This window comes from Panulirus ornatus, chromosome 29, assembly GCF_036320965.1.
Source record: "Panulirus ornatus isolate Po-2019 chromosome 29, ASM3632096v1, whole genome shotgun sequence".
NCBI lineage: Eukaryota > Metazoa > Arthropoda > Malacostraca > Decapoda > Palinuridae > Panulirus > Panulirus ornatus.
Window position 1 is genome coordinate 835,367 of NC_092252.1, and position 27,303 is coordinate 862,669.

A 27,303-nucleotide genomic window follows, 5' to 3' on the forward strand; every position below is an offset into this window, starting at 1 on the left:
TACATGGGTCATTACATCACTCTATATATGGAGATGCATTCCTGATGATTTTTTTTTTTACCTATGAGATAAATACAGTATTGCAAATGAGGGTTACAGGTGTTAATAAATGCAGATTATTACAGTAACACATCTTCACTAATTAATGAATGAGAAATACATAATGTACAATACTGTATCATGAATGACACTCATTTGATGAATAGTAACAACTGCTGTGGAATGAGAGAAAGAGCCAGCATGTTGATGAGACAGTGGATGGGAGGGAGGCAGAAGGTAGTGGATATCATACAACTTTGCTTTAGATGAAGCTAATCAATCTCTGCATCTCTGAAATAATGATATATGTAATGATAATACATGTAACAGTGATGATGGGGGTGGTGATGATGGTGTTGAGAGACTGTGGTAAGTGGTGAAATGTCAATCAGTTTCTTTAGTAACACTGGTTGCAGCACTGCCAGATGATACTCAAAATTGATATTAAGAATAAATGAGCAACAATGTATCCCTTCAACATTACCTTTTAAAATATGGAATGAGAAAGCAGAGAGATGTGGTAATGTGAATGGGTATGTTGCCAAATGCACCTCAACAGCTGATGGTTAACCCACTACAACATCAGCCACATAGCCTAACTTTGCTTAGCCTACCTTCCATTTTTCCTAACAAACTGCTCCTTGAATGAGTCAACTTCAAGTTCATTATAGCTGAAGCTTTTATCTCTTCTGCATTCTTAATTATGGTTCTAACCATCGATGTGCCCAATTTGAAAACATCACTGACATTGACCTGGTGATACTCACCAACTTTCAACCACCACAACACTTGTCATTTTACATTCAAGGTGAGGGTTTTCCTAAGCACTTTAAATACACTAAGAGCACTAGAACTTGCAGGATGTCTTTCAGATTTGATGGGTAAAATAAAGCTACAATAACATTGAAAACCAGCAAGTCAGCAAGAATGTATGCACAGTGTACATACATCTATATTGTACTAACAGAAGAGAGCACTCAGCACTGACTGGATGCAAGTCTGTGTGTATGGTAAAACCAGAGCTCCAAGAGTGCTATATGAAAAAGAGCTCTACTTGGTTGCACTTACTGAGGAATTAGTGTTTAATCTTGTTTGCTATTCTCTAGGTCTTCTCAAGTGAATTCTTCTACTTACTTACTTACTCGATCAAACCACCTCACACCACACAGTGAGATGTTTGAGGACAAAGTGTGGTGTGAGGTGGTTTGATCGAGTAAGTAACGTAAGGGTAAGAGAGATGTGTGGAAATAAAAAGAGCGTGGTTGAGAGAGCAGAAGAGGGTGTTTTGAAATGGTTTGGGCACATAGAGAGAATGAGTGAGGAAAGATTGACCAAGAGGATATATGTGTCGGAGGTGGAGGGAACGAGGAGAAGTGGGAGACCAAATTGGAGGTGGAAAGATGGAGTGAAAAAGATTTTGTGTGATCGGGGCCTGAACATGCAGGAGGGTGAAAGGAGGGCAAGGAATAGAGTGAATTGGATCAATGTGGTATACCGGGGTTGACGTGCTGTCAGTGGATTGAATCAGGGCATGTGAAGCGTCTGGGGTAAACCATGAAAGCTGTGTAGGTATGTATATTTGCGTGTGTGGACGTATGTATATACATGTGTATGGGGGTGGGTTGGGCATTTCTTTCGTCTGTTTCCTTGCGCTACCTCGCAAACGCGGGAGACAGCGGCAAAAAAAAAAAAAAAAAAAATATACAAGTGAAAAACCTTGTTATTTCCTGTTTCGAGCTTTGGTCTACCTTTGATAACAGCAATATGTATGTGGAATAAGCTGGCAAGACTAGGTGTCAAGCACATATTTACATAGGGTGTTCCCTTAGGGGTCAATTCTGTTTTTCCAGCATTTTCTGTATCCGGTAATGGTCAGCTCCCAATGTTACCAGATTAAAGAGGTTAACCTGTAATGATATAAAAAAAAAATTACAGCGTGGTCCTTGTGTTGCTGTTATGTCAAATAACCTTGGAATTACACATATCTACAGAAAATCTTTTGTTACTATCAAATTTCTATGGGGTTACCATAGTTGATTTTACATAAAGATTTTATTCTTACACATAACCATGCAAAAAGATACTTGCACTCTCTTAATGTGCACATGCTGATGATTTTTATCAATGTAGAGTAAAAATAAGTTAACATTCTAGGAATAATAACAGAACAAAATTATGAAAATAAATAAAAACTTACACTGTAGTTGCAGAAGAGAACTGGTAACAGCAACATAATGTTCACTGAGTTGGTAATGGAGAAGCAGCTGTAAAATCTGATACAGGAGCTCAGCATTACCATCCCAAACAGCCCTTTCCACCATACTTTTAAGCTTAAGCTTTAACTTTCCAATGAGGGAAGGATGCCTCTTGAGCAACTGTTTAGCCACCTGAAATAAGGCCTTTCACTGAGAATGAAATTTTGTAAATAATTTAGCAATATCATCTCCGGGGTTTAATATATAAGTTTAATATATAAGAATTATTGCAAAAAAAAAATCATAAAATAAGCACATAGTTTGAATAAGTGCACAATAAAATGTCCAACTGAATAGAAGGGAGTAACAGGAAGGAAAAAAAGAGCACTGGTCTGAATGACAGTGGTGAGATATTGTATGTATGTGTAATTACTTTTTTTCAGTTCAGGAAGAGAGTTCTAAACTCTTGTGGCCCCAAATCTTGAACTTTCCATGACATGAAGTGGCCTTTTAAACATGTATACTGCCGCATTTACAAACCCTCCACAGATCTGACACTAAAACAAAATTTTTTTCATTTCTTTCCAGCAATCTTGCCAAGCTTTTTAGCAAGACCTATATTATTTGACTTGTATCTCATGAAAATCTATTCACTGTTATCATCAAAGAATTTAGAAACCTGAATGCGCAATTAGGTTACATCTCCCATTGTGGCCCGCTTCTTAATTCAGGTACCTAATACCCCGTTTAATACTCCAGATAACTCCTAGAAAACGCAGATTAAGCGAAAAAGCTCTACATGGGTCATTACATCCCTATATATGGGGATGCATTCCTGAGATTTTTTTTTTTACCTATGAGATAAATACAGTATTGCAAATGAGGGTTCAGGTGTTAATAAATGCAGATTATACAGTAAACTCTTCACTAATTTAAAGAAGAAATACTAATGTACAATACTGATCATGAATGACCCATTTGATGAATATAACAACTGCTGTGAAAGAGAGAAAGAGCCAGCATGTTGATGAGACAGGGATGGGGGGGAGGCAGAAAGGTAGTGGATTCAAAAAACTTTGCTTTAGATGAAGCTAATCATCTCTGCTCTCTAAATAATGATTATGTAATGATAATACATGTAACAGTGATGATGGGGGTGGTGATGGGTGGGTTGAGAGACTGTGGTAAGTGGTGAAATTCAATCGTTTCTTTTGAACACTGGGTTGCAGCACTGCCAGATGATACTCAAAATTGTTTAAGAATAAATGAGCAACAATGTATCCCTTAACATTACCTTTTAAAAAATGGAATGAGAAAGCAGAGAGATGTGGTAATGTAATGGGGATGTTGCCAAATGCACCTCAACAGCTGATGGTTTAAACCCCCTACAACATCACCACATAGCCTAACTTTGCTTAGCCCACCTTTCCCTTTTTCCCAACAAACTGCTCCTTGAATGAGTCAATTCAAGTTCATATAGTGAAACTTTTATCTCTTCTGCATTCTTAATTATGGTTTTAAAACCCTCGAGTGCCCCAAATTTTAAAACATCACTGACATTTACCTGGTTTATACTCACCAACTTTCAACCACCAAACACTTTCATTTTAATTCAAGGTGAGGGTTTTCCTAACACTTTAAATACACTAAGGCACTAGAACTTGCAGGATGTCTTTCAGATTTGATGGGTAAAAAAAGCTACAATAACATTGAAAACCAGCAAGTCAGAAAGAATGTATAAAAGTGTCATACACTAATTGTACTAACAGAGAGAGCACTCCATGACTGGATGAAAGTCTGTGGGGTATGGTAAAACCAGAGCTCCAAGTGCTTAGGGAAAAAGAGCTCTATTTGGGTTGCACTTACTGGGGGAAATTGGGTTTTTAAATCTTGTTTCTATTCTCGGGTCTTCTCAATGAATTCTTCTACTTACTTACTTACTCGATAAAACCCCCTCACACCAACAGTGGATTTTTGAGGACAAAGTGTGGTGTAGGGGGTTGATCGAGTAAGTAACGTAAGGGGAAAGAGAGTGTGTGGAAAAAAAAAGAGGGGGTTGAGAGAGAGAAGAGGGGTTTTGAAATGGTTTGGGCACATAGAGAAATGATGAGGAAAGTTGACCAAGAGGATATATGTGTCGGGGGGGGGGAAACGAGGAAAATGGGGCCCAAAATTTGGAGGGGGAAAGAGGGAGTAAAAAAGTTTTTGTGTGATGGGGGCCTGAACATGCAGGAGGGTAAAGGAGGGCAAGGAATAGAGTGAATTGGATCGATGTGGTATCCCCGGGGTTGAATGCTGTCAGGGGATTAAATAGGGATGTGAACTTGGGGGTAAACCAGGGAAAAGCGTGTGGTTGTATATTTACGTGTGTGGACGTAGTATAACATGTGTAGGGGGGGTGGGTTGGGCCATTTCTTTCATCTGTTTCCTTGCGCTACCTCGCAAACGCGGGAGAAAAAAAAAAAAAAAAAAAAAAAAAAAAAAAAAAACAATATGGTGATAAAACTTCAGGGGCTAATTAGTTCTACGTATTTTTTTTATGATCACAAAACATTTCCTCTTCCATATACTTAAATATAATCTTAATATTTGCCTACAGATTTTCCTAATGTGGAGCTCTAGCAAGTCTGACAAAATGTCAACCTCTCAGTTATGTACATACAAAGATTCCCACAATTTATTTCCCACCAGGTAATACGCATACCAAGGTCTTCTTTCACTGTGTCCTGTCCTCATTACTGTGTACTTTTTTGGACTTAATTTCACTTACTGTTTACTGGACCAACTCTACAGTCCTTACTGGCCCCTGTGTAAGATGATGCCATCTTCATTATTGTTTACTTCTCTCATGGTCGTAGCATCATTTACATGCCCTGGTTCAGTCCATTGACAGCACGTTGACCCCGGTGTACCACATCATTCCAATTCACTCTATTCCTTGCATGCCTCTCACCCTCCTGTATGTTCAGGCCCAAATCGCTCAAAATATTTTTCAAACCAGACTTCCACCTCCAATTTGGTCTCCCGCTTCTCCTTGTTCCCTGCACCTATGACACATATATTCTCTTTGTCAATCTTTCCTCATTCTCCCCATATGCCCAAACCATTTCAACACACCCTCTTCTGCTCTCTCAACCACACTCTTTATTTCCACACATCTCTCTTACCCCTTCATTACTTAGTTGATCAAACCACCTCACACCATATATTGTCCTCAAACATTTCATTTCCAACACATCCAGCCTTCTCCAAACAACCCTATCTATAGCACATGCCTCACAACCATAAAATATTGTTGGAACTACTATTCCTACATTTTTGCTCTCTGAGATAATGTTCTCTCCTTCCACACATTCTTAATTGCTCCCAGAACCTTTGCCCCTCCCCCTCCATGTGACTCGCTTCCACTTCCACAGTTCTATTATCTACCAAGTCCACTCCCAGATATCTAAAATGCTTTACTTCCTCCAATTTTTCTCCATTCAAACTTACATCCCAATCAACTCGTCCCTCAACCCTTGCGAACCTACTAACCTTGCTCTTATTCAAATTTACCTTCAACCTTCTTTCACAAACTTTCCCAAACTCAGTCACCAACTTCTGCAGTTTCTTACTCGAATCAGCCACCACAGCTGTATCAATGGTGAACAACAACTGACTCACTTTCCAGTCCCTCTCATCTACAATAGACTGCATACTCACCCCTCTTTCCAAAACTCTTGCATTCACCTCCCTAACCATCTCATCCATAAACATATTAAACGACCAGGGGGACCTCACACACCCCTGCCACAAACTGACCTTCACTGGGAACCAATCACTCCCCTCTCTTCCTATTCGTACACATGCCTTACATCCTTGGTAAAAACTTTTCACTGCTTCTAGCAGCTTACCTCCCACACCATACACTCTTAAGACCTTCCACAAAGCATCTCTATCAACCCTGTCATATGCCTTCTCCAGATCCATAAATGCCACATATAAATCCATCTGTTTTTCTAAGTATTTCTCACACACATTCTTCAAAGCAAACACCTGATCCACACATGCTCTACCACTTCTGAAACCACACTGCTCTCCCCCAATATGATGCTCTGTACATGCCTTCACCCTCGCAATCAATACCCTCCCATATAATTTCCGTAAGGGATGCTATTTCATGTTTGGTGGGGTGGCGACAGGAATGGATGGGGCAGTAAGTATGAGTGTGTACATGTGTATATATGTATATGTCTGTGTATGCATATGTATGTATATGTTGAAATGTATAGTATGTATATGTGCATGTGTAGGCGCAAGGAAACAGACAAAAGAATGGTCCAACCCACCTACATACACATGTATATACATAAATGGCTACACAGGCACATATATATACCTATACACCTATACATTTCAACATAAACATACATATGTATACATACACAGACACATATATATATATATATATATATATATATATATATATATACACATGTACACATTCATACTTGCTGCCCCCATCCATTCCTGTCGCCATCCCACCACACATGAAACGGCACCCCCCTCCCCCCGCACCTGTGCGAAGTAGCACCAGGAAAAGACAAAAAAGGCCACATTCGTTCATACTCAGTCTCTAGCTGTCATGTGTAATGCACTGAAACCACAGCTCCCTTTCCACATCCAGGCCCCACAAAACTTTCCATAGTTTACCCTAGACGCTTCACATGCCCTAGTGCAATCCATTGACAGCACATCGACCCTGGTATACCTCATCATTCCAATTCCCTCTATTCCTTGCACGTCTTTCACCCTCCTGTATGTTCAGGCCCCAACTGCTCAAAATCTTTTTCACTCCATCCTTCCACCTCCAGTTTGGTCTCCCACTTCTCCTCATTCCCTCCACCTCCGACACATATATCCTCTGTCAATCTTTCCTCACTCATTCTCTCCATGTGACCAAACCATTTCAATACACCCTCTTCTGCTCTCTCAACCACACTCTTTTTTATTACCACACATCTCTCTTACCCTTTCATTACTTACTTGATCAAACCACCTCAAACCACATACTGTCCTCAAACATTTCATTTCCAACACATCCACCATCCTCTGCACAACCCTATCTATAGCCCATGCCTCACAACCACATAACATTATTGGAACCAGTAATCCTTCAAACATACCCGTTTTTGCTCTCCGAGACAACGCTCGCACCTTCCACACATTCTTTAATGCTCCCAGAACTTTCGCCCCCTCCCCCATCCTATGATTCACTTCTGCTTCCATGGTTCCATCCGCTGCCAAATCCACTCCCAGATAACTAAAACACTTCACTTCCTCCAGTTTTTCTCAATTCAAACTTACCTCCCAGTTAACTACTCCCTCAACCCTACTGAATCTAATAACCTTGCTCTTATTCACATTCACTCTCAGCTTTCTTCTTTCACAACTTTACCAAACTCAGTCACAAACTTCTGAAGTTTCTCATCCAAATCAGCCACCAGTGCTGTATCATCAGCGAACAACAACTGACTCACTTCCCAAGCCCTCTCATCCCCAACATACTGCATACATGCCCCTCTTGCATTCACCCCCCTAACAACCCCATCCATAAACAAATTAAACAACCATGGAGACATCACACACCCCTGCCGCAAACTGACATTCACTGGGAACCAATCACTTTCCTCTCTTCCTACTCGTACACATGCCTTAAATCCTTGATAAAAACTTTTCACTGCTTCTAGCAACTTACCTCCCACACCATGTACTCTTAATACTCTATCTACTCTATCATATGCCTTCTCCAGGTCCATAAATGCTACATACGAATCTATCCGTTTTTCTAAGTATTTCTCACATACATTCTTCAAAGCAAACACCTGATCCACACATTCTCTACCAATAATCAATGTTCTACACAAAAGCAATGTGAGCAAAAAAACATTTAACTCCCAGCACCCCAGCACTTTACATGCATGTATCAAACTATTAATCAAATTACCCAATGAAGCCTGTGAAGGCACAAATCAACTGACAATTATGAGACAAAAATCTTATATTCTGAGTAAAGAGGTGACACTAACCATCTGATGTCGGTAGAGTGAGCTGGAGAAACTGATGCTCCACAGGGTCAAAGCAGGGCTTAAATGTTCCAGTTCTAAGGCTATGTTGTTAACAAAGTTGAAGACCTATAAGACACAAGACTCTTTCAGTAAATTTTTTTTTTTTTTTATACTTTGTCGCTGTCTCCCGCGTTTGCGAGGTAGCGCAAGGAAACAGACGAAAGAAATGGCCCAACCCCCCCCCATACACATGTATATACTTACGTCCACACACGCAAATATACATACCTACACAGCTTTCCATGGTTTACCCAAGACGCTTCACATGCCTTGATTCAATCCACTGACAGCACGTCAGCCCCGGTATACCACATCGCTCCAATTCACTCTATTCCTTGCCCTCCTTTCACCCTCCTGCATGCTCAGGCCCCGATCACACAAAATCTTTTTCACTCCATCTTTCCACCTCCAATTTGGTCTCCCTCTTCTCCTTGTTCCCTCCACCTCCGCCACATATATCCTCTTGGTCAATCTTTCCTCACTCATCCTCTCCATGTGCCCAAACCACTTCAAAACACCCTCTTCTGCTCTCTCAACCACGCTCTTTTTATTTCCACACATCTCTCTTACCCTTACGTTACTCACTCGATCAAACCACCTCACACCACACATTGTCCTCAAACATCTCATTTCCAGCACATCCATCCTCCTGCGCACAACTCTATCCATAGCCCACGCCTCGCAACCATACAACATTGTTGGAACCACTATTCCTTCAAACATACCCATTTTTGCTTTCCGAGATAATGTTCTCGACTTCCACACATTCTTCAAGGCCCCCAGAATTTTCGCCCCCTCCCCCACCCTATGATCCACTTCCGCTTCCATGGTTCCATCCGCTGCCAGATCCACTCCCAGATATCTAAAACACTTTACTTCCTCCAGTTTTTCTCCATTCAAACTCACCTCCCAATTGACTTGACCCTCAACCCTACTGTACCTAATAACCTTGCTCTTATTCACATTTACTCTTAACTTTCTTCTTCCACACACTTTACCAAACTCAGTCACCAGCTTCTGCAGTTTCTCACATGAATCAGCCACCAGCGCTGTGTCATCAGCGAACAACAACTGACTCACTTCCCAAGCTCTCTCATCCCCAACAGACTTCATACTTGCCCCTCTTTCCAAAACTCTTGCATTTACCTCCCTAACAACCCCATCCATAAACAAATTAAACAACCATGGAGACATCACACACCCCTGCCGCAAACCTACATTCACTGAGAACCAATCACTTTCCTCTCTTCCTACACGTACACATGCCTTACATCCTCGATAAAAACTTTTCACTGCTTCTAACAACTTTCCTCCCACACCATATATTCTTAATACCTTCCACAGAGCATCTCTATCAACTCTATCATATGCCTTCTCCAGATCCATAAATGCTACATACAAATCCATTTGCTTTTCTAAGTATTTCTCACATACATTCTTCAAAGCAAACACCTGATCCACACATCCTCTACCACTTCTGAAACCACACTGCTCTTCCCCAATCTGATGCTCTGTACATGCCTTCACCCTCTCAATCAATACCCTCCCATATAATTTACCAGGAATACTCAACAAACTTATACCTCTGTAATTTGAGCACTCACTCTTATCCCCTTTGCCTTTGTACAATGGCACTATGCACGCATTCCGCCAATCCTCAGGCACCTCACCATGAGTCATACATACATTAAATAACCTTACCAACCAGTCAACAATACAGTCACCCCCTTTTTTAATAAATTCCACTGCAATACCATCCAAACCTGCTGCCTTGCCGGCTTTCATCTTCTTCCCTTCTTCAGTAAATTATGGTCATATTATTTAAACAAACAGAATGACTCCAGAGATTCCAGAAATTTCAATAAATTCATATAGCTATCTACCATCAGTGCTCTATTCCCAGTTAAATGGGATGGATCAGACACAGTCTTCACAACTTCATACACACATATTCTCAACCCATGCTCAATGTGTTACACAGAAAAACAGACTTCTACACTTATGGCGATGCTTCTTCCCTTTACACTTTACATGCTAAGTTCATCTGTCATGTGGCACCAATGTCTCCAGTAAACTAACTTCACACAAAATGTTTCCATTGCATCCAACCCCAAACCATTCCTCCAGTAACCTCATCTGAAACATTCTCATGCCTAATCAATTCTCTCTATATCAATCCATCTCTTTCATGGCCAATCTCCTCTCCTTTTACCTTATTCTGTACTGTTATATTTTCTTAACCAATCTATAATATGCAATACATTCCATATGACCAAACCACCCTAAAATAGTTTTATCCATGCATCTTTCTTATGAATGCACACAACATAATCTTCAGAAGGAAGTAGTTGGTAGGCAGCCAATGACCAGGGAGGTATATTACCTGTACCACCCATGTAGGTATCAGGAGGGTTAGTAACAGCTGCACAGTGAGCCAGGTAGCTGTCTTTCTGCCTCACCCACACACGTGGACTACTGGCATTCTGTCTGCAAACATACAATCTTCCATCTATCTATCTATATCTCTGAAGCCTATTCCCTTCAGAATTCCCTCAAGGGGGTGTCCATGGCGAGAGTCTCCATAACCAGTGAACTGTAGTGCTGCTTCTAAGCCTTTAATGCCTCACCCTTAACAGGCCACTGGGAGAAGGCCAGTCTAGCACAGTGTTTGCAGAGGCTCCTACCCAATGTTCCTACTGACTACTTTTACCTAATGTTCTTACCTAATACTTCTACCTGATAGTCCTACCTAAATGTTCCCACCTACTTCTATCTATTGCTCCTACCATTTTCCAAAAGGCAGGGTTCGCACACAGTACTCACCACAGGAAATCTGGAGCTATAAGAAAGAGCTGTGTGAGTTAATTGTTGTCATGTGTTGTGTGTGACAGGAAAGAGATTCTGTATGTTTGTGGACAGAATGCCAACAGTCTATATGGAGTTGACACAGAAAGAAAAGACAGCTATCTGGGTCAAAGGAATGCAACCTGATAGCCATTGAAGTTCTGGCTCACTATGCAGCTACCCTCCAGATATACAGGCGGGTAGTCTTGGTAAACATACACCTTTCTTGTCATACATAACATTTGATAACACTAAACTCACACAGCTCATTCTTCATAACACTAGATTTTCCTGTGGTGAGCAATATGCGATAGCCCTACCTTTTGGCAAAATGGTAGGAGCAATAGATAGAAGTGGTAGGTAGGGAACATTTAAGCAGGAGCATTAGGTAGAAACATCACATAGAGGTAGAAGGTAGGAACATTAGGCATGAGCATTAAGTAGTAGCAGTCAGTAAGGAAATTAGGTAGGAGCCTCTGCAAACAATGCATTAGAGCTGCCCTCTGCCAGTGGCCATTTAAGGATGTACTAAAGGCTAAGAAGTGGTACCGGAATTCAATGGTCATGGAGACTCTATTGCTGTAGACACCCCTTTGAGGGAGGTGCAGGTGGGAGAGGCATCAGAAACATAGATAGATAGACAAACTGATAACATAATAGTCTTGCATCTTCATTCTATCTATCCTCCTAATTCAGATTATACCATATACGTCACCCACATCTAAGCCTCTTATTTTTGTCATATCCTCATGTACATACACTTAGGTTTCACACCCATAAATAACTGTGGGGACAATACTCCTTCAGCAAGCTCCCTGCAGCCTCTACACTTAATTTTTTTCCATTCTCCAGAAAAAGAGGACAGTAAAAATCTTCATTAACTTTACTGCCTCTGTACTTATGATCAAAGACGCAACCCATGTCCTGAATCCAGTTTCAATGAGAGGAGAACAATCTTCAATACATTGACATAAATTCTGAAGATATACTATCAGCACTAAAAGAAATAAAAATACATAAAACCAGGCCCTGATAAGTTTTATACAAGGAAAATGAAAGGCAAGAAAACAGATAGTTAAGCCCTTGAGTGCCCCTTTCAATAAGCCATTTGCTACAGGAAAAGTTGCAACTCTGCCATTCAAAAGAGTCTGTGGTTGGAAAAACTTATGGAAACCATCATTTGAGACAGAACTGTACAGCATTTGGAGGACCACTACTTACTAAATTGAAATCTCACAAATTTGCTTGATTTCTTTTGTGATATAATCAACATGCATAACAAAAATAACGCAGTTGACATCATCTATCTAGATTTTCAAAAACCATTCAATAAGGTTCTGTGCCAAAGGTTACTCACAAAAAATGAAGTCATATGGCAATGATGGGGCTGTATTTCAGTGGATTGGAAACTGGTTAACTTGCCATAAACAAAGAGCTGTGATTCTTGGTCACGCCTCAGAAGATTTAGACATAACAAGTGGTATGCCCCAAGGATCAATCTTGGAACAGGCTCTCTCTCTCAAATATGTTAATGATACTGATAATAGGCTGCATTGCAAAATATAAAAATTTGCTGATGATACAAAAGTGGGAAATAAATTTATAAATGAACTTGAACACCTAGAGCTTCAAGTTAACATAAACTAACTAATGGACTGAGCTCATAGGAGGCATATGAATCTTAATATCAATGAGTGCAAAATTTTTCATATCAATAGCTAAAATTAAAAGGGAAGCTATAATAAGGATTCTGTTGAACTGCAAAAGGTAAATGTGGGAAAAGACTTGAGCATAATAATTTGTGGTGTTCTAAAAACAAACAGGCAGTGCACAGAAGCAGTGAAAAGAGCAAACAAAATTCTTGGATTCATAAGAAGGGCCTTTGAATTTAAGTCTAGGGAAATCATCCTTACTCTTCATAATTCGCTGGTGTGTCCCTATCTTGAATATCAACGTCAGTTTTGATCACCTAACTAAAAAAGATGTAGACAGAAAGGAGAGAATACAGTGTCGAGCTGCTGAGATGGTTCCCAGGATAATAAGCAAATCCTAAGAGCTGACTGACCAACTTGAATCTATTTAGCTTAGAAAGGAGAGGGTTAAGAGATAATTTCATACATGTATTCAAAATCATCAAAGGCTTTCATAATCTTGGTCTATCAAGCTACTTAAAACTTGATTCATCTGATTTCATTCACAGTAATGGATACATTCTAGGTGGCAAATGTTTTACCTTGAATGAGATGAAGCACTTTTCTTTAAAAGGACTGTTAACATATGAAATGATTTGCCAATTACAGTGGCTGAAAGCAGTAGAATAGATACCTGTTAAAACAAACAATAAGTATTTTGCTTCAAGTCTTAGACTTACATCATTTGCACCTCCTTAGTCACACTAACAATTTGCAGGTTATTCCATCTGAATTATCTGTATGCCTTCTAACTTTTATCACAGCAATCTAAGTTTCTGATATCTTCCACTATCTCCAAAAGCATCAAAAGGACCCAGTGGTCTGTTGCTGTTTGAATTCCCTTGAATACCTTTGCAATCAACCCACTTCACACCACACATTGTCCCCAGGCATTTCCAATCCAACATATTCCCTTCTATAAACACAAGAAAAAGAATTTCATCCACACAAATCATACCTCAAATATTTGGGATTATTGTACAACTAAAATAACAGGCAACAATACCTAAACTTTTAAAAAAAGGTAATTACCATTTGTTCTCGTTCTTCATCTTCAGAATTAAGCACATGATGAATAATGAAGGTGGTAGTATCCTTAATTTTCTTGTGTCCCTGTGGATAGTCACGGTACAACTGAGTAAGTTCCTCCAAGCATTCTTGAACATCACCTCCATAACACAAAGCACTGTGGAAAACTAGTTGATTAGCCTAGTTTATATTCACTAATTATTGATACATTCCTTTAAAACATAGGAAGAGACAACAAACTGTAACCAGTATGACAGTCTGCAGCAGTACAAGGGACATTCAATATTCTGACTAGCAATATACAATGTGGTATCTTGCAACCACTTCATTAAGTCTACTCTACAATCCAAGATCTTTATGCAATTATCAGAAGTTACATATTTACAATAAGTGTAGCTGAAATTATGCATGAGTTACCATTTCAAATATTACATGAGCAAGAGGAGACTGGTAATCAACATGAACTAGAATTTTGGGGAGGGAGCAGTGAAATCTGAAATGTTGAAGGGCAAGCAGATTTCAAGGATTTAGAGATTAAAATAAAACAATTTTAACAATACTGTGTTGTGAGATTTGCATAAAACATGTGTGCTTGTGAAGCAATGGTATGTAAAAAGTAGAATAACTATTATCTTAACTTTTTTTCCATACCTGATCGCTGTTTACATACACAATTCATAAGCAATCAATATTCATTACTTAAGAAATACAGATACTTCATAACTGATCAATTCTGAGAGAGAGAGAGAGAGAGAGAGAGAGAGAGAGAGAGAGAGAGAGAGAGAGAGAGAGAGAGAGAGAGAGAGAGAGAGAGAGAGAGAGAGAGAGAGAGAGAGAGAGAGAGAGAGAGAGAGAGAGAGAGAGAGAGAGAGAGAGAGAGAGAGAGAGAGAGAGAGAGAGAGAGAGAGAGAGAGAGAGAGAGAGAGAGAGAGAGAGAGAGAGAGAGAGAGAGAGAGAGAGAGAGAGAGAGAGAGAGAGAGAGAGAGAGAGAGAGAGAGAGAGAGAGAGAGAGAGAGAGAGAGAGAGAGAGAGAGAGAGAGAGAGAGAGAGAGAGAGAGAGAGAGAGAGAGAGAGAGAGAGAGAGAGAGAGAGAGAGAGAGAGAGAGAGAGAGAGAGAGAGAGAGAGAGAGAGAGAGAGAGAGAGAGAGAGAGAGAGAGAGAGAGAGAGAGAGAGAGAGAGAGAGAGAGAGAGAGAGAGAGAGAGAGAGAGAGAATGTTACAAGATAAGTAAATTCAACAAGCACATAGCAGGCATCTGAAAATAGCAAAAATCATGGCCTAAGCCAGGGAAGGTACAGGTCCAGAATCTGTCACATAAACAGTTCAGGAACAAAGGGCTTCATTTTTGTGGATAATTACATAAAATGGATACTATCAAGAATGACTGTCCATGGAAGGCATATAAGAATCCAGACAGCTTGCATGAGTATGCCTGTATTAGTATTTTCTGCAAAAAAACTATACTGTAATCATCAATTCATGCATTTGGTAAGAATCTACAGAGGAGATTTGAGGAATAAATAAATACAACATACAATTTACTGCATCATTCACTGATGATACGTTGAATGCAATGAATATAATTACTCTCCCTCAGACTATTTGTATGTTATGTAGCACTCCCATTCTTCCCTTTCATATTTACCATAATTTTTTTCTGAATATGCAGATTATCACTGAATCACGAGTTAGGTGAAACCCTACTGAAAAGAACTGTAAACAAAAATATGTACAAAATAAGATATAGTATACTGTATCATATACTGAGAGTAATCAGGGGCAAAAGACACTCTACAGTATTTCTAGAAATTCATAAGAGCACTCTATCGGTTAAAGAACAGCTAATCAGTCTTAGGGACAAGTAAAGACCCTCGGTGGAGATGAAGAAATTATATATATTCACTATACTTTGTCACTGTCTCCCATGTTAGCGAGGTAGCACAAGGAAACAGATGAAAGAATGGCCCAACCCACCCACATACATGTGTATATACATTAACGTCCACACACGCACATATACATACATATATATTTCAATGTATACATACAAATACATATAAACATGCACATATTCATACATGCTGCCTTCATCCATTCCCACAGCCACCCCATCACACATGAAATGGCACCCCACTCCCCCCACATACGCACGAGGTAGCACTAGAAAAAGACAACAAGGCCACATTTGTTCACATTCAGTCTAGCTGTCATGGGTAATGCACCAAAACCACAGCTCCTTTTCCACATCCAGGTCCCCACAAAACTTTCCATGGTTTACCCCAGACACTTCACATGTCTTGGTTCAATCTAATGACAGCACGTTGACCCCAGTATACTGCATTGTTCCAATTCACTCTATTCCTTGCACGCCTTTCACCCTCCTGTATGTTCAGGCCCCGATTGTTCAAAATCTTTTTCACTCCATCCTTCCACCTCCAATTTGGTCTCTCACTTCTCCTCGTTCCCTCCACCTCTGACACATATATCCTCTTTGTCAATCTTTCCTCACTCATTCTCTCCATGTGACCAAACCATTTCAATACACCCTCTTCTGCTCTCTCAACCACACTCTTTTTATTACCACACATCTCTCTTACCCTTTCATTACTTATTCGATCAAACCATCTCACACCACATATTGTCCTCAAACATCTCATTTCCACACATCCATCCTCCTCACAACCCTATCTATAGGCCATGCCTCACAACCATATAACATTGTTGGAACCACTATTCCTTCAAATATGTAACTAAATGAAAAATCTAAAGTATTTTCACAGTGGAGGATAATACTTAATCACTTGTGCGTAAAAATTAAAATGGATTACAAAGGGTGAGTATTTATCAGTGTTCATGCAAATAGCCATGAGAAGAATGATGGAGAGAGGCAAACATTTTGGGAGCAGCACTTTTGATGTGGGTATTAGTAATGGGTGATTTGAATGTGAAAGCTAGTGATGTGCCACTCAGCATACGGCATAAGTTGCAGGCATGGGGTATTTAGTGAGGTGAACAGAAATGGTGAACAGCATGTGGATTTGTCTGCTGAAAAAGGACTGGTGATAAGGAAAACCTGATTTAAAAAGAGAGACTTACATAAGTATACATGGATTAGGAAAGATGGAAAGAATATATCATGGGATTATGTGCTAACTGATAAGAGTGCAAACATAAGACTCCCAGATGAGAATGTGTTGAGAAGTGCAGCTGGTGGGACATCTGATCATTACCTGATGGAGGTTAAGGTGAAAATTTGCAGTGGTTTAGGAAAAGAGGATATGAAATGGAAGAGAAGAGGGCAGTGAGAGTGAGCACACTTGGAATAGAGGCTTGTGTGAAGAGATACCAGGGAAGACTGAGCATAAAGTGGAAAAAGGTAATGAAAAACAAAGCTATGAGAAAGAAGATGGAATGGGAGGGTTTTAGAGAAGCAGTGTTATCATATGTGAAAGAAGTGTGTAGCATGCAAAAGGTGGGAGATACGCAAACGAGAAAGGGTAGCAAGTGGTGGGATGAAAATGCTAGACTGCCACTGAAAGAGAAAAGAGAGGTGTATGTATAATACCAGAGAAAAAGTGTGAGGGATTGGGAAATGTACAAGAAAACCTGGCAGGTCAACAGGAAGGTGCAGGGGCTCAAAAGAAAGTAAATGAGTGTTGGGTTGAGCTAGTATCAGCAAACTTTAAGAGGATTACGAAAATGCTTTAAAGGAGGTTGAAAGTGATAGAAAACCAAGAGAACAAATGGAAACATCAGAGAAGAAACAGTTCAAATAGATGAGGCCCTGTGCATGTAAAACTCCCTTCCCTTGGAGTACAAAAGGGTAGTTACACACAAAAGTATGTCAATATACCTTTGCTCTTTCCATATGACTATTCTTAATACTTAAATAAACAAATTCACCGTTTCAATTCAATTTTCATACTTGATCGCTGTATAATGCTTTAGTGAGGTAGCACCAGGATCAGACGAAGATGAAGAAAGGCCATATCCATTCATCTATTCCCTAGCTGTCAAGTGTAATGCACCGAAACCAGAAGTCTCTATCCACAACCACGTCCCACACATCTTTCCAAGGTTTACCCTAGATGCTTCACATTGACAGTACATCAACCCGGTATACCACATTGTTCCGATTCACTCTATTCCATGCACGACTTGACCCTCCTTCATGTTCAGGCCCCACTCCCCCAAAACCTAATTTACTCCAACCTTCCATCTTCAAGTTGGTCTACTTGTTCTCCTTGCTCTCTTCACTTCTGACAGATATATCCCCTCTGTCAACCTTTCCCCATTCATTCTTTCCATATATCCAAATCAGTTCAGCACACCCTCTTCAGTTCTCTCAAACGTACTTCTTCATTACCATACCTCTAACCATGCTTGCTCACGCAGCCTTATCTATAGCCCATGCCTCACATCCATATAATATCAAAGGGACTACTATACCTTCAAACATGCCCAATTTTGTCCTCCCAGATAACATTCTTTCCACACATTCTTCAGTGCTCCAATAACCTAAGCCCCCTTACCCATCCTATGACTCACTTCTGCTTCCACAGTTCCATTTGCTGCTACGTACATTCCCAGGTACCTAAAACACTTCATTTCGTCCATGATTTCTCCATTTAAACCCACACCCCAAGTAACATGTCCCTAAATCCTGCTAAACCTAATAACCTTGCTTTTATTTACATTCAATCTCAACTTCCTGCTTTCATATACTCTTTCAAACTCAGTCACCAACTTCTGCAGTTTCTCGCTTGAATCTGCCATCAGTGCTGCATTGTCAGCAAACAACAACAGACTCACTTCCCAGGCCCTTTCATCCCCCCAACAGATTGCTTCTCTACCTATCTCTAAGACTCTTGCATTTACCTCTCCCACCATCCCATCCATAAGCAAATCAAACAACTATGGTGACATCAAACACCCTTGGTGCAGATCAACCTTCACCTGGAAACATTCACTCTCCTCTCTTCCAACTTGTAAACATGACTTACATCCTTAATAAAAACTTCTCACTCCTTCTAGTAGCTTACCTCCCACACTGTATATTATTACGTCCTTTCATGAGCCATCTCTATCTACCCAATCTTATGCTTTCTCCAGATCTATAAATGCCATCTACAAATCCATCTGTTTCTCTAAGTACTTCTCACCCACATTCTTTAAAGCAAACACTTGATCCAAATATGCTCTACCACTTCTGAAACCACACTGTTCCTCCCCAGTCTGATGCTCTGTACATGCCTTTACTCTTCTAATCAATACCTAACCATACAACTCACCAGGTATACTCAACAAACTTATATCTCTGTAGTTTGACACTAACCTTTATCATCCTTGCCCTTATACAATGACACAATACATGCATTCTGCAAATCCTCATGCACCTCACCATGATCCATACATCAAATAAGAATCCTTACCAACCAATCAACAAAACAGTCACCTCCTTTCTTAATAAATTCAAATGCGATGCCATCCACTCCAGCCACCTAGCCACATTTCACCTTACATAAAGGCTTTCACCATCTCTCATCTCTTCACTAAACCCTCTCCATGGCTCTCTCTCACCTCATATACCACCCTGCCCAAAACATTCTACATCTGCCAACCTTTCATCAAACACATTCAACAGTCCCTCAAAATACTCACTCCATTTCCTCATCACTTCATTGCTACCTGTTACCACCTACCCTTTTGCCCCTTTCACCAATGTTCCTACTTGTTCTTATCATTCTTCATACATTAACCTCCTTCCAAAATATATCATTCTCCCAAAAGTTTACTGATACCCACTCTTCCCAACTCTCATTTGCCCTCTTTTTCAACCCCTGTACCATCCTCGGCCACTTTCTCTCATACGTCCATCAAGCATTTGCACCCTTTCCCAGTAAATACCACCCAAATGCCACTCTTTTCTCTTTCATATTCCTTCCTACTATATATATAAAAAGGGAAACAGAAGAAGGAGTCAAGCGGGGAGTGCTCCTCCTCCTCGAAGGCTCAGACTGGGGTGTCTGAATGTATGTGGATGTAACCAAGATGAGAAGAAAGGAGAGACAGGTAGTATATTTGAGGAAAGAAACCTGGATGTTCTGGCTCTGAGTGAAATGAAGCTCAAGGGTAAAGGGGAAAACTGGTTTGGGAAAGTCTTGGGAGTAAAGTCAGGGGTTGGGGAGAGGACAAGAGCTAAGGAAGGAGTAGGACTACTGAAACAGGAGTTGTGGGAGTATGTGACAGAGTGTAAGAACGTAAATTCTGGATTGATGTGGTAAAACTAATGTGGACGGAAAGGGTGATTATTGGTGCTTATGCACCGTCATAAGAAGAAAAATCATGAAAGGCAAGTGTTCTGGGAGCAGCTAAGCGAGTGTGTCAGCAGCTTTGATGCATGAGACAGGGTTTTAGTGATGGTTGATTTAAATGCAAAGGTGAGTAATGTGGCAGTTGAAGGTATAATTGGTGTACATGAGGTATTCAGTGTCATGAATGGAAATGGTGAAGAGCTTGTGGATTTGTGTTCTGAAAAAAGACTGGTGACTGGGAATACCTGATTCAAAAAGAGAGATATACATAAGTGAGTAGGAGATATTGTCAAAAGGCATTATTGGATTACGTGCTAATTGATAAGTGTGTAAAAGAGAGACTTTTGGATGTTAATAAGCTGAGAGGGGCAGATGGAGGGATGTCTGATCACTATCTTGTGGAGGCATCTTGTGGAGGCAAAGGTGAAAATTTGTAGAGGTTTTCAAAAAAGAAGAGAAAATCTTGGGGAGAAGAGAGTGGTGAGAGTGAGTGACCAGAAAGGAAAATTATGTGATGAATTACCAGAAAAGATTGTGTGTAGAGTGGCAAAAGGTGAGAGCAAATGACATGAGGGGAGTGAGTGAGGAATGGGATGCATTTAGGGAAGCAGTGATGGCTTGTGCAAAAGATGCATGTGACATGAGAAAGGTGGGAGGTGGGCAGATTAGAAAGGGTAGTAAGTGGAGGGATGAACAAGTAAAGTTGTTAGTGAAAGAGAAAAGGGAGGCCTTTAGATGATACTTGCAAAAAGGAGAGAAAAATGACTGGGAGATATATAAAAGAAAGTGGCAGAAGGTCAAGAGAATGGTGCAGAGGTTGAAAAAGAGGGCAAATGAGAGTTGAGGTGAGAGAGTATCATTAAGCTTTAGGGAAAATAAAAAGATGTTTGGAAGGAGGTACATAACGTGCTTAAGACGAGAAAAAATGGGAACATCGGTGAAAGGGGCAAGTGGGGAAGCAATTACAGGTAGTGATGAAGTGAGATGGAGTGAGTATTTTGAAGGTTTGTTGAATGTGTTTGATCATAAGAGTGGAAGATATAGGTCGTTTTGGTTGGGGTGGTGTGTGAAGTAAGAGAATTAGGGAGAATGATTTGGTTAAGAGAGAAGAGGTAGTGAAAGCTTTGCAGAAGACGAAATCCGGCAGGAGGCGGGTTTGGATGGTACTGCAGTAGAATTGATTAAGAAAGGGGGTGACTGTGTTGTTGATTGGTTGGTAAGGATATTCAATGTATGTATGGATCATGGTGAAGAGCCTGAGGATTGGTGGAATACATGCATGGTGCCACTGTACAAAGGCAAACGGGATAAAGGTGAGTGTTCAAACTACAGAGGCATAGGTTTGTTAAGTATTCCTCGGAAATTATATCGGAGGGTATTGACTGAAAGGGGAAGGCATGTACAGAGCATCAGACTGGGGAAGAGCAGTGTGGTTTCAGAAGTGATAGAGAATGTGTGGATCAGGTGTCAGCTTTGAAGAATATGTAAGAGGTAAGTTTGAATGGAGAAAAACTGGAGGAAGTAAAGTGTTTTAGATATCTGGGAGTGGATCTGGCAGCGGGTGGAACCATGGAAGCGGAAGTGAACCATAGGGTGGGGGAGGGGGCAAAAATCCTGGGAGCCTTGAAGAATGTGTGGAAGTCGAGAACATTATCTCGGAAAGCAAAAATGGGTATGTTTGAAGGAATAGTGGTTCCAACAATGTTGTATGGTTGCGAGGCGTGGGCTATGGATAGAGTTTTGCGCAGGAGGAGGGATGTGCTGGAAATGAGATGTTTGAGGACAATATGTGGTGTGAGGTGGTTTGATCGAGTAAGTAATGTAAGGGTAAGAGAGATGTGTGGAAATAAAAAGAGTGTGGTTGAGAGAGCAGAAGAGGGTGTTTTGAAATGGTTTGGGCACATGGAGAGAATGAGTGAGGAAAGATTGACCAAGAGGATATATGTGTCGGAGGTGGAGGGAACGAGGAGAAGTGGGAGACCAAATTGGAGGCGGAAAGATGGAGTGAAAAAGATTTTGAGTGATCGGGGCCTGAACATGCAGGAGGGTGAAAGGCGGGCAAGGAATAGAGTGAATTGGATCGATGTGGTATACCGGGGTCGACGTGCTGTCAATGGATTAAATCAGGGCATGTGAAGCGTCTGGGGTAAACCATGGAGTGTTCTGTGAGGCCTGGATGCGGAAAGGGAGCTGTGGTTTCGGGCGTTATTGCATGACAGCTAGAGGCTGAGTGTGAACGAATGGGGCCGTTGTTGTCTTTTCCTAGCGCTACCTCGCACACATGAGGGGGATGTTATTCCATGTGTGGCGAGGTGGCAATGGGAATGAATAAAGGCAGACAGTGTGAATTGTGTGCATGTGTATATATGTTGGTGTCTGTATGTGTATATATATATATATATGTGTGTACATTGAGATGTATAGGTATGTATATTTGCGTGTGTGGACGTGTATGTATATACATGTGTATGGGGGTGGGTTGGGCCATTTCTTTCGTCTGTTTCCTTGCGCTACCTCGCAAATGCGGGAGACAGCATATGATAGGATTGACAGAGATGTGTTTTGGAAGGTCTTAAGAGTATATGATGTGTGAGGTAAGTTGCTAGAAGCAGTGAAAAGTTTTTACCAAGGATGTAAAGCATGTGTATGAGTAGGAAGAGAGGAGAGTGACTGGTTCCCAGAGAAGGTTAGTTTGTGGCAGGGGAGTGTGCTGTCCCAATAGTTGTTTAATTTGTTTACGGATGGGGTGGTTAGGGAGGTAAATGCAAGAGTTATGGAGAGAGGGGCGAGTATGCTGTCTGTTGGGATGAGAGAGCCTGGGAAGTAAGTCAGTTATTGTTTGCCGATGATACAACTCTGGTGGCTGATTCAAGTGTCAAACTGCAAAGGTTTGTGACCAAGAATGGAAAAGCATGTGAAAGGAGAAAGTTTAGAGTACATGTGAATAGAAGCAAGGTTATTAGGTTCGGTATGGTTGAAGGACATGTTAACTGGGCTGTACGTTTGAATGGAGAAAATTTGGAGGAAGTGAAGTGTCTTAGATATCTGGGAGTGGACTTGGCAGCGAATGGAACCAGGGAAGCAGAAGTGAGTCACAGGGTGGGGGAGGGGGTGAAGGTTCTAGGAGCGATGAAGACTGTCTGGGAGGAGAGAATGTTATCTTGGAGAGCAAAAATGGGTATGTTTGAAGGAATAGTAGTTCTAACAATGCTATATGGTTGCAAGGCATGGGATATAGACTGGGTTGTATGGAGGAGGGTGGATGTGTTGGAAATGAAATGTTTGAAGACAATATGTGGTGTGAGGTGGTTTGATCAAGTAGGTAATGAAACGGTACGAGAAATGTGTGGAAATAAAAAGTGTGTGGTTGAGAGAGGAGAGGAGGGTGTGTTGAAATGGTCTGGACATATGGAGAGAATGAGTGAGGAAAGGTTGACAAAGCGGATATATGTGTCTGAGATGGAGGGAACAATGAGAAGCAGGAGATCCAATTGAAGGTGTAAAGAGGGAGTGAAAAAGATTTTAAGCGATCAGGGCCCGAACATACAGGAGGGTGAAAGGCATGCAAGTAATAGAGTGAATTCGAACGATGTGGTATACCGGGGCGACCTGCTGTCAATGGACTGAACTAAGGAATGTGAAGTGCCTGGGGTAAACCAAGGAAAGGTCTGTGGGGCCTGGATGTGCATAGGGAGCTGTGGTTTCGGTGCATTACACATGACAGTCTCTAGTTACACATGACAGCTAGAGACTGAGTGTGAACGAAAGTGGCCCTTTTTTGTCTTTTTTTCCTGGTGATACCTCGCTGAAGCAAGGGGTATCGATACTGTTTCTTGTGGGACTGGGTAATGCCAGGAATGGATGAAGGCAAGCAAGTATGAACATGTACATGTGCATATATGTATATGTCTGCTTATGTGTATGTATATGTATATGTTGATATGTATGTATATGTGCATTGTATGGGCCACTCTTTCTTCGTCTGTTCCCTGGTGCTACCTAACTGACATGGGAAATGGCAATCAAGAATGATAAAAAATTATCATATACACATCCAAACTGTCTTTTATTTTCCCTTCCCAACATAACCCAAAACCTGAGTTAAATATCTTGCCATCCAAATGTTCATATTCGGGGCTCCCAGTACAAAGACAATATAAAGCTATTGTTAAGAATAATTACAAATAAAAACTCTCTACCTAAGGTGTGTACTGATCATGGTGACATGAGACAGGTTTCCTACAACCCTATGATTGGAAGAAATTACTTCTGGTCAGAGGGGATGGAGAGTACTGCCACAACATCTTGCATTCTACTTACATTGTCTTTCACCAAAGCATTCTACCAACACATTAACTGTTGTATTCTATGAGAAGAAACTGCTACCTACTATACAACAAAAGTAGGATACTTTTGTTGTACAGTAAGTATACAACAAAAGTATCCTACTTGAATTCTGATTCTTATAGTTATCATGAGGTTGTGAAGGTAAATAAGTACAGTGAACATGCTTACATGACCCCTCTCAACTTCCCAAAACAAGGCTCTAAAAATGTTCTTCTTACCTTGCAAGATAATACCTGAATCCCAAATGCTGTCGGAATTCATCAGGATACATCAGCTGTATTAATTTCTGCAGTTTACGAATCATACCCACCTGACTGGATTTACTGCCCCATGCACATAATCGTCGAAGGACAGGAAAAGGTGGCTGCATATTCTGCCTAAAAGAAAATCTTCTAGTGTTCAAGTGAAAATACACTAGGAAAAATTTCTTGACAAAATTAATTAGACATAGTTAAAACATTTACAGTACAATGATGATTCTACACTGACAAAGACAAGCCAATCTTTCAGAAAGCAATTTATCACAATGTGATCTATGTTGCTGGCCTGCGAGATTATTAATAAATGTTTATATATACTCAGGTTCTTAATAAGCGGAGCAAGAATTTGCATGAGTGCACTGCAATATCAGCTACAATATTCAAAATATGGATTATATGTACACTTACTCATGGCATAAAGATATCTACCTTGCTGTGCATATAACAAATAGAAAAAAAATCTGATTGCAATATAAGCAGTCTTAGCTCAGAGTACTGACTTTAACTTTTATCAGTTACATACAGCATAAAATAATATATATATGGCAGTAACTATATTATTCTTTCCATGTTCCAATCATTTTTCTTTTACAAAAACTTATATCAATAATAAAATTTACTATTACTGCACTATCATTATCTTCAAAAAAGGTTAATACTGTATTTCAATTCATCTTTACAAGTGCTTCATAAAAATCAAGTTTGGTGCATGTCAGAAACTCCTCGGTGTTATATATGCCTTCCCCTCACTACAGGACAATGGTGTTAATCTCACATTTTCATTACATTCTTTTTCATAACCAACTTTACATATACCTAAACTTTTCATTAAATTTGCAGCTGCCTTTCTTCCTTGGTTACTGTCCCCTTTAGTTTAATTAGCAAAAAATTACTATGTTATATCTTGGTATTTGTCTCCTCAAGCTATTAATTCAAATGTTTTGAATCATTGAGAAATAATTCCTGAAACATTAACATGTATTTCAATGAAAGATCATCATCCTTACCTCACATAATCCTCTACTTCTGCCAGTTCTTTGGGTTTTTGCACACAGTCCACAAGCTCAAGCAGGATGGATTGTTCTTCATGATTAGGCTTCTCTGGTTGATCCCCTTCTCCAGCATGGTGGTATATATTTTTCAATACTCTATTCAACTTAGGAATATGCAAACTAGTTTCCACACTTTCAGTAACTGCTGGAGTGAGAAGATTAGTTTTCATCTCATAAAACTGCATATTTTTCACATCATTTTCTTTACTAGTAAGCATACATTTTTGTTCTTTTTGTGAGCTTCCCTGCATTAATTCCTTTCCATACTGATCGCATTTGGAGGAATGTACAGATCTGATGTATCGATCAGTGCAATTGTTAATAACTGTAGGAGTAACTTCCCTGTTCTTTTCTTTGTTTCTGGGAAGTTTGTCAACAGAGTGCTGTTCATCTTTAAACTGACAGGTATCTGGCTGTACAACAGTATGATGGTCCCATGAAGAATGAAGCCCTTTTTTTCTGCTCTTAACTTTCAAAAATGTCTTCTGTAACTGATAGACGATGGAATCTAATTTCTTGCTCCGTTTTAGTTCATTCGCTTCTACTTCAATACTTGACTTCCCATTGTATACACCAGCAAAGACCGTGAATGCTGCAGAGGCGTGTTTGGAATTTAACACAAAACTGTCGAGAACTGCTGCATAATTGCTGCTGTTCCACAAATGCATCAGCTTGTGAGTCCGCAACAAAGAGCTATGCTGCATCCCTATGAAAAGAATATATTTTAATAATTTTCAGTATATCCATAAACTGTAAATATGTTTACTGTGTTAGTCTAAAGGTAAAAAAAACATGGCATACTATAAATCTTTATCTTGTCTCCATTTTCCATTAAACAGCATGACAACCCCTTGCATAAGCTTTTTCAAGGAATTGAAATAACCCATATCCAGTGTTAAAAAGAAATGTGGACTTTTACACTTATAAAAGTGTCTCTTACTTTTTCACTTCATATATTGAGTTCATTCATCAACTGAGACCAGTGACTCCATTAATACCAACTCTAAATACAAAATACTTCCATTGAATCTGAATCACAATAATTTCTCTAGCACCTTCATCAACTGAACAATCTCTAGTCCCAATATCATCTCACTAAATCTATTCATCTCCTCCCGATGCTCCTTGCACCTTACCTTACCTTCCTAACCTAGGAATTCCCTTCTATCTTCTATGGAATTCCAGCACCACTCAGAATCCCAGCTACATCCACAAGGTGAGACCACAGGTCATGAGATGCAGTGATGTTGTCTGTGTTGAAGTGGGGAGTGTGCAGGGCTACTGTGAAGTAAGTGTTCAGCCTTGCTGTGGTAGTTGCATCCTGGGCAACAAGGGTCTTGATATACATTGAATCTGTGTTTGTAATGTTGTAGGGATGGGAGGTATTCACAGCAAATTCACATGTCTGGGAAATGTAGTTTCAGA

At 40.2% G+C, this 27,303-nt stretch overlaps 1 protein-coding gene across 3 annotated transcripts in view; it reads right to left on the bottom strand.

The window, feature by feature from the left end:
• Nucleotides 1-27,303, bottom strand: part of LOC139757994 (uncharacterized) — a 69,082-nt gene that overhangs the window by 7,251 nt on the left and 34,528 nt on the right. The window contains exons 2-6 of one of the 3 annotated variants that reach the window (XM_071678946.1): nucleotides 25,834-26,584; nucleotides 24,785-24,943; nucleotides 13,909-14,062; nucleotides 8,303-8,407; nucleotides 2,237-2,426 (exon numbers count right to left, since the gene is read on the bottom strand). In XM_071678946.1, coding sequence (XP_071535047.1) covers nucleotides 2,237-2,426; nucleotides 8,303-8,407; nucleotides 13,909-14,062; nucleotides 24,785-24,943; nucleotides 25,834-26,582 — 1,357 coding nt within the window. In that variant the 5' untranslated portion in view covers nucleotides 26,583-26,584. Of the gene's footprint in view, nucleotides 1-2,174; nucleotides 2,427-8,302; nucleotides 8,408-13,908; nucleotides 14,063-24,784; nucleotides 24,944-25,833; nucleotides 26,585-27,303 lie in introns of those variants that run through there. The other 2 variants (XM_071678944.1, XM_071678945.1) reach the window with 2 other exon arrangements.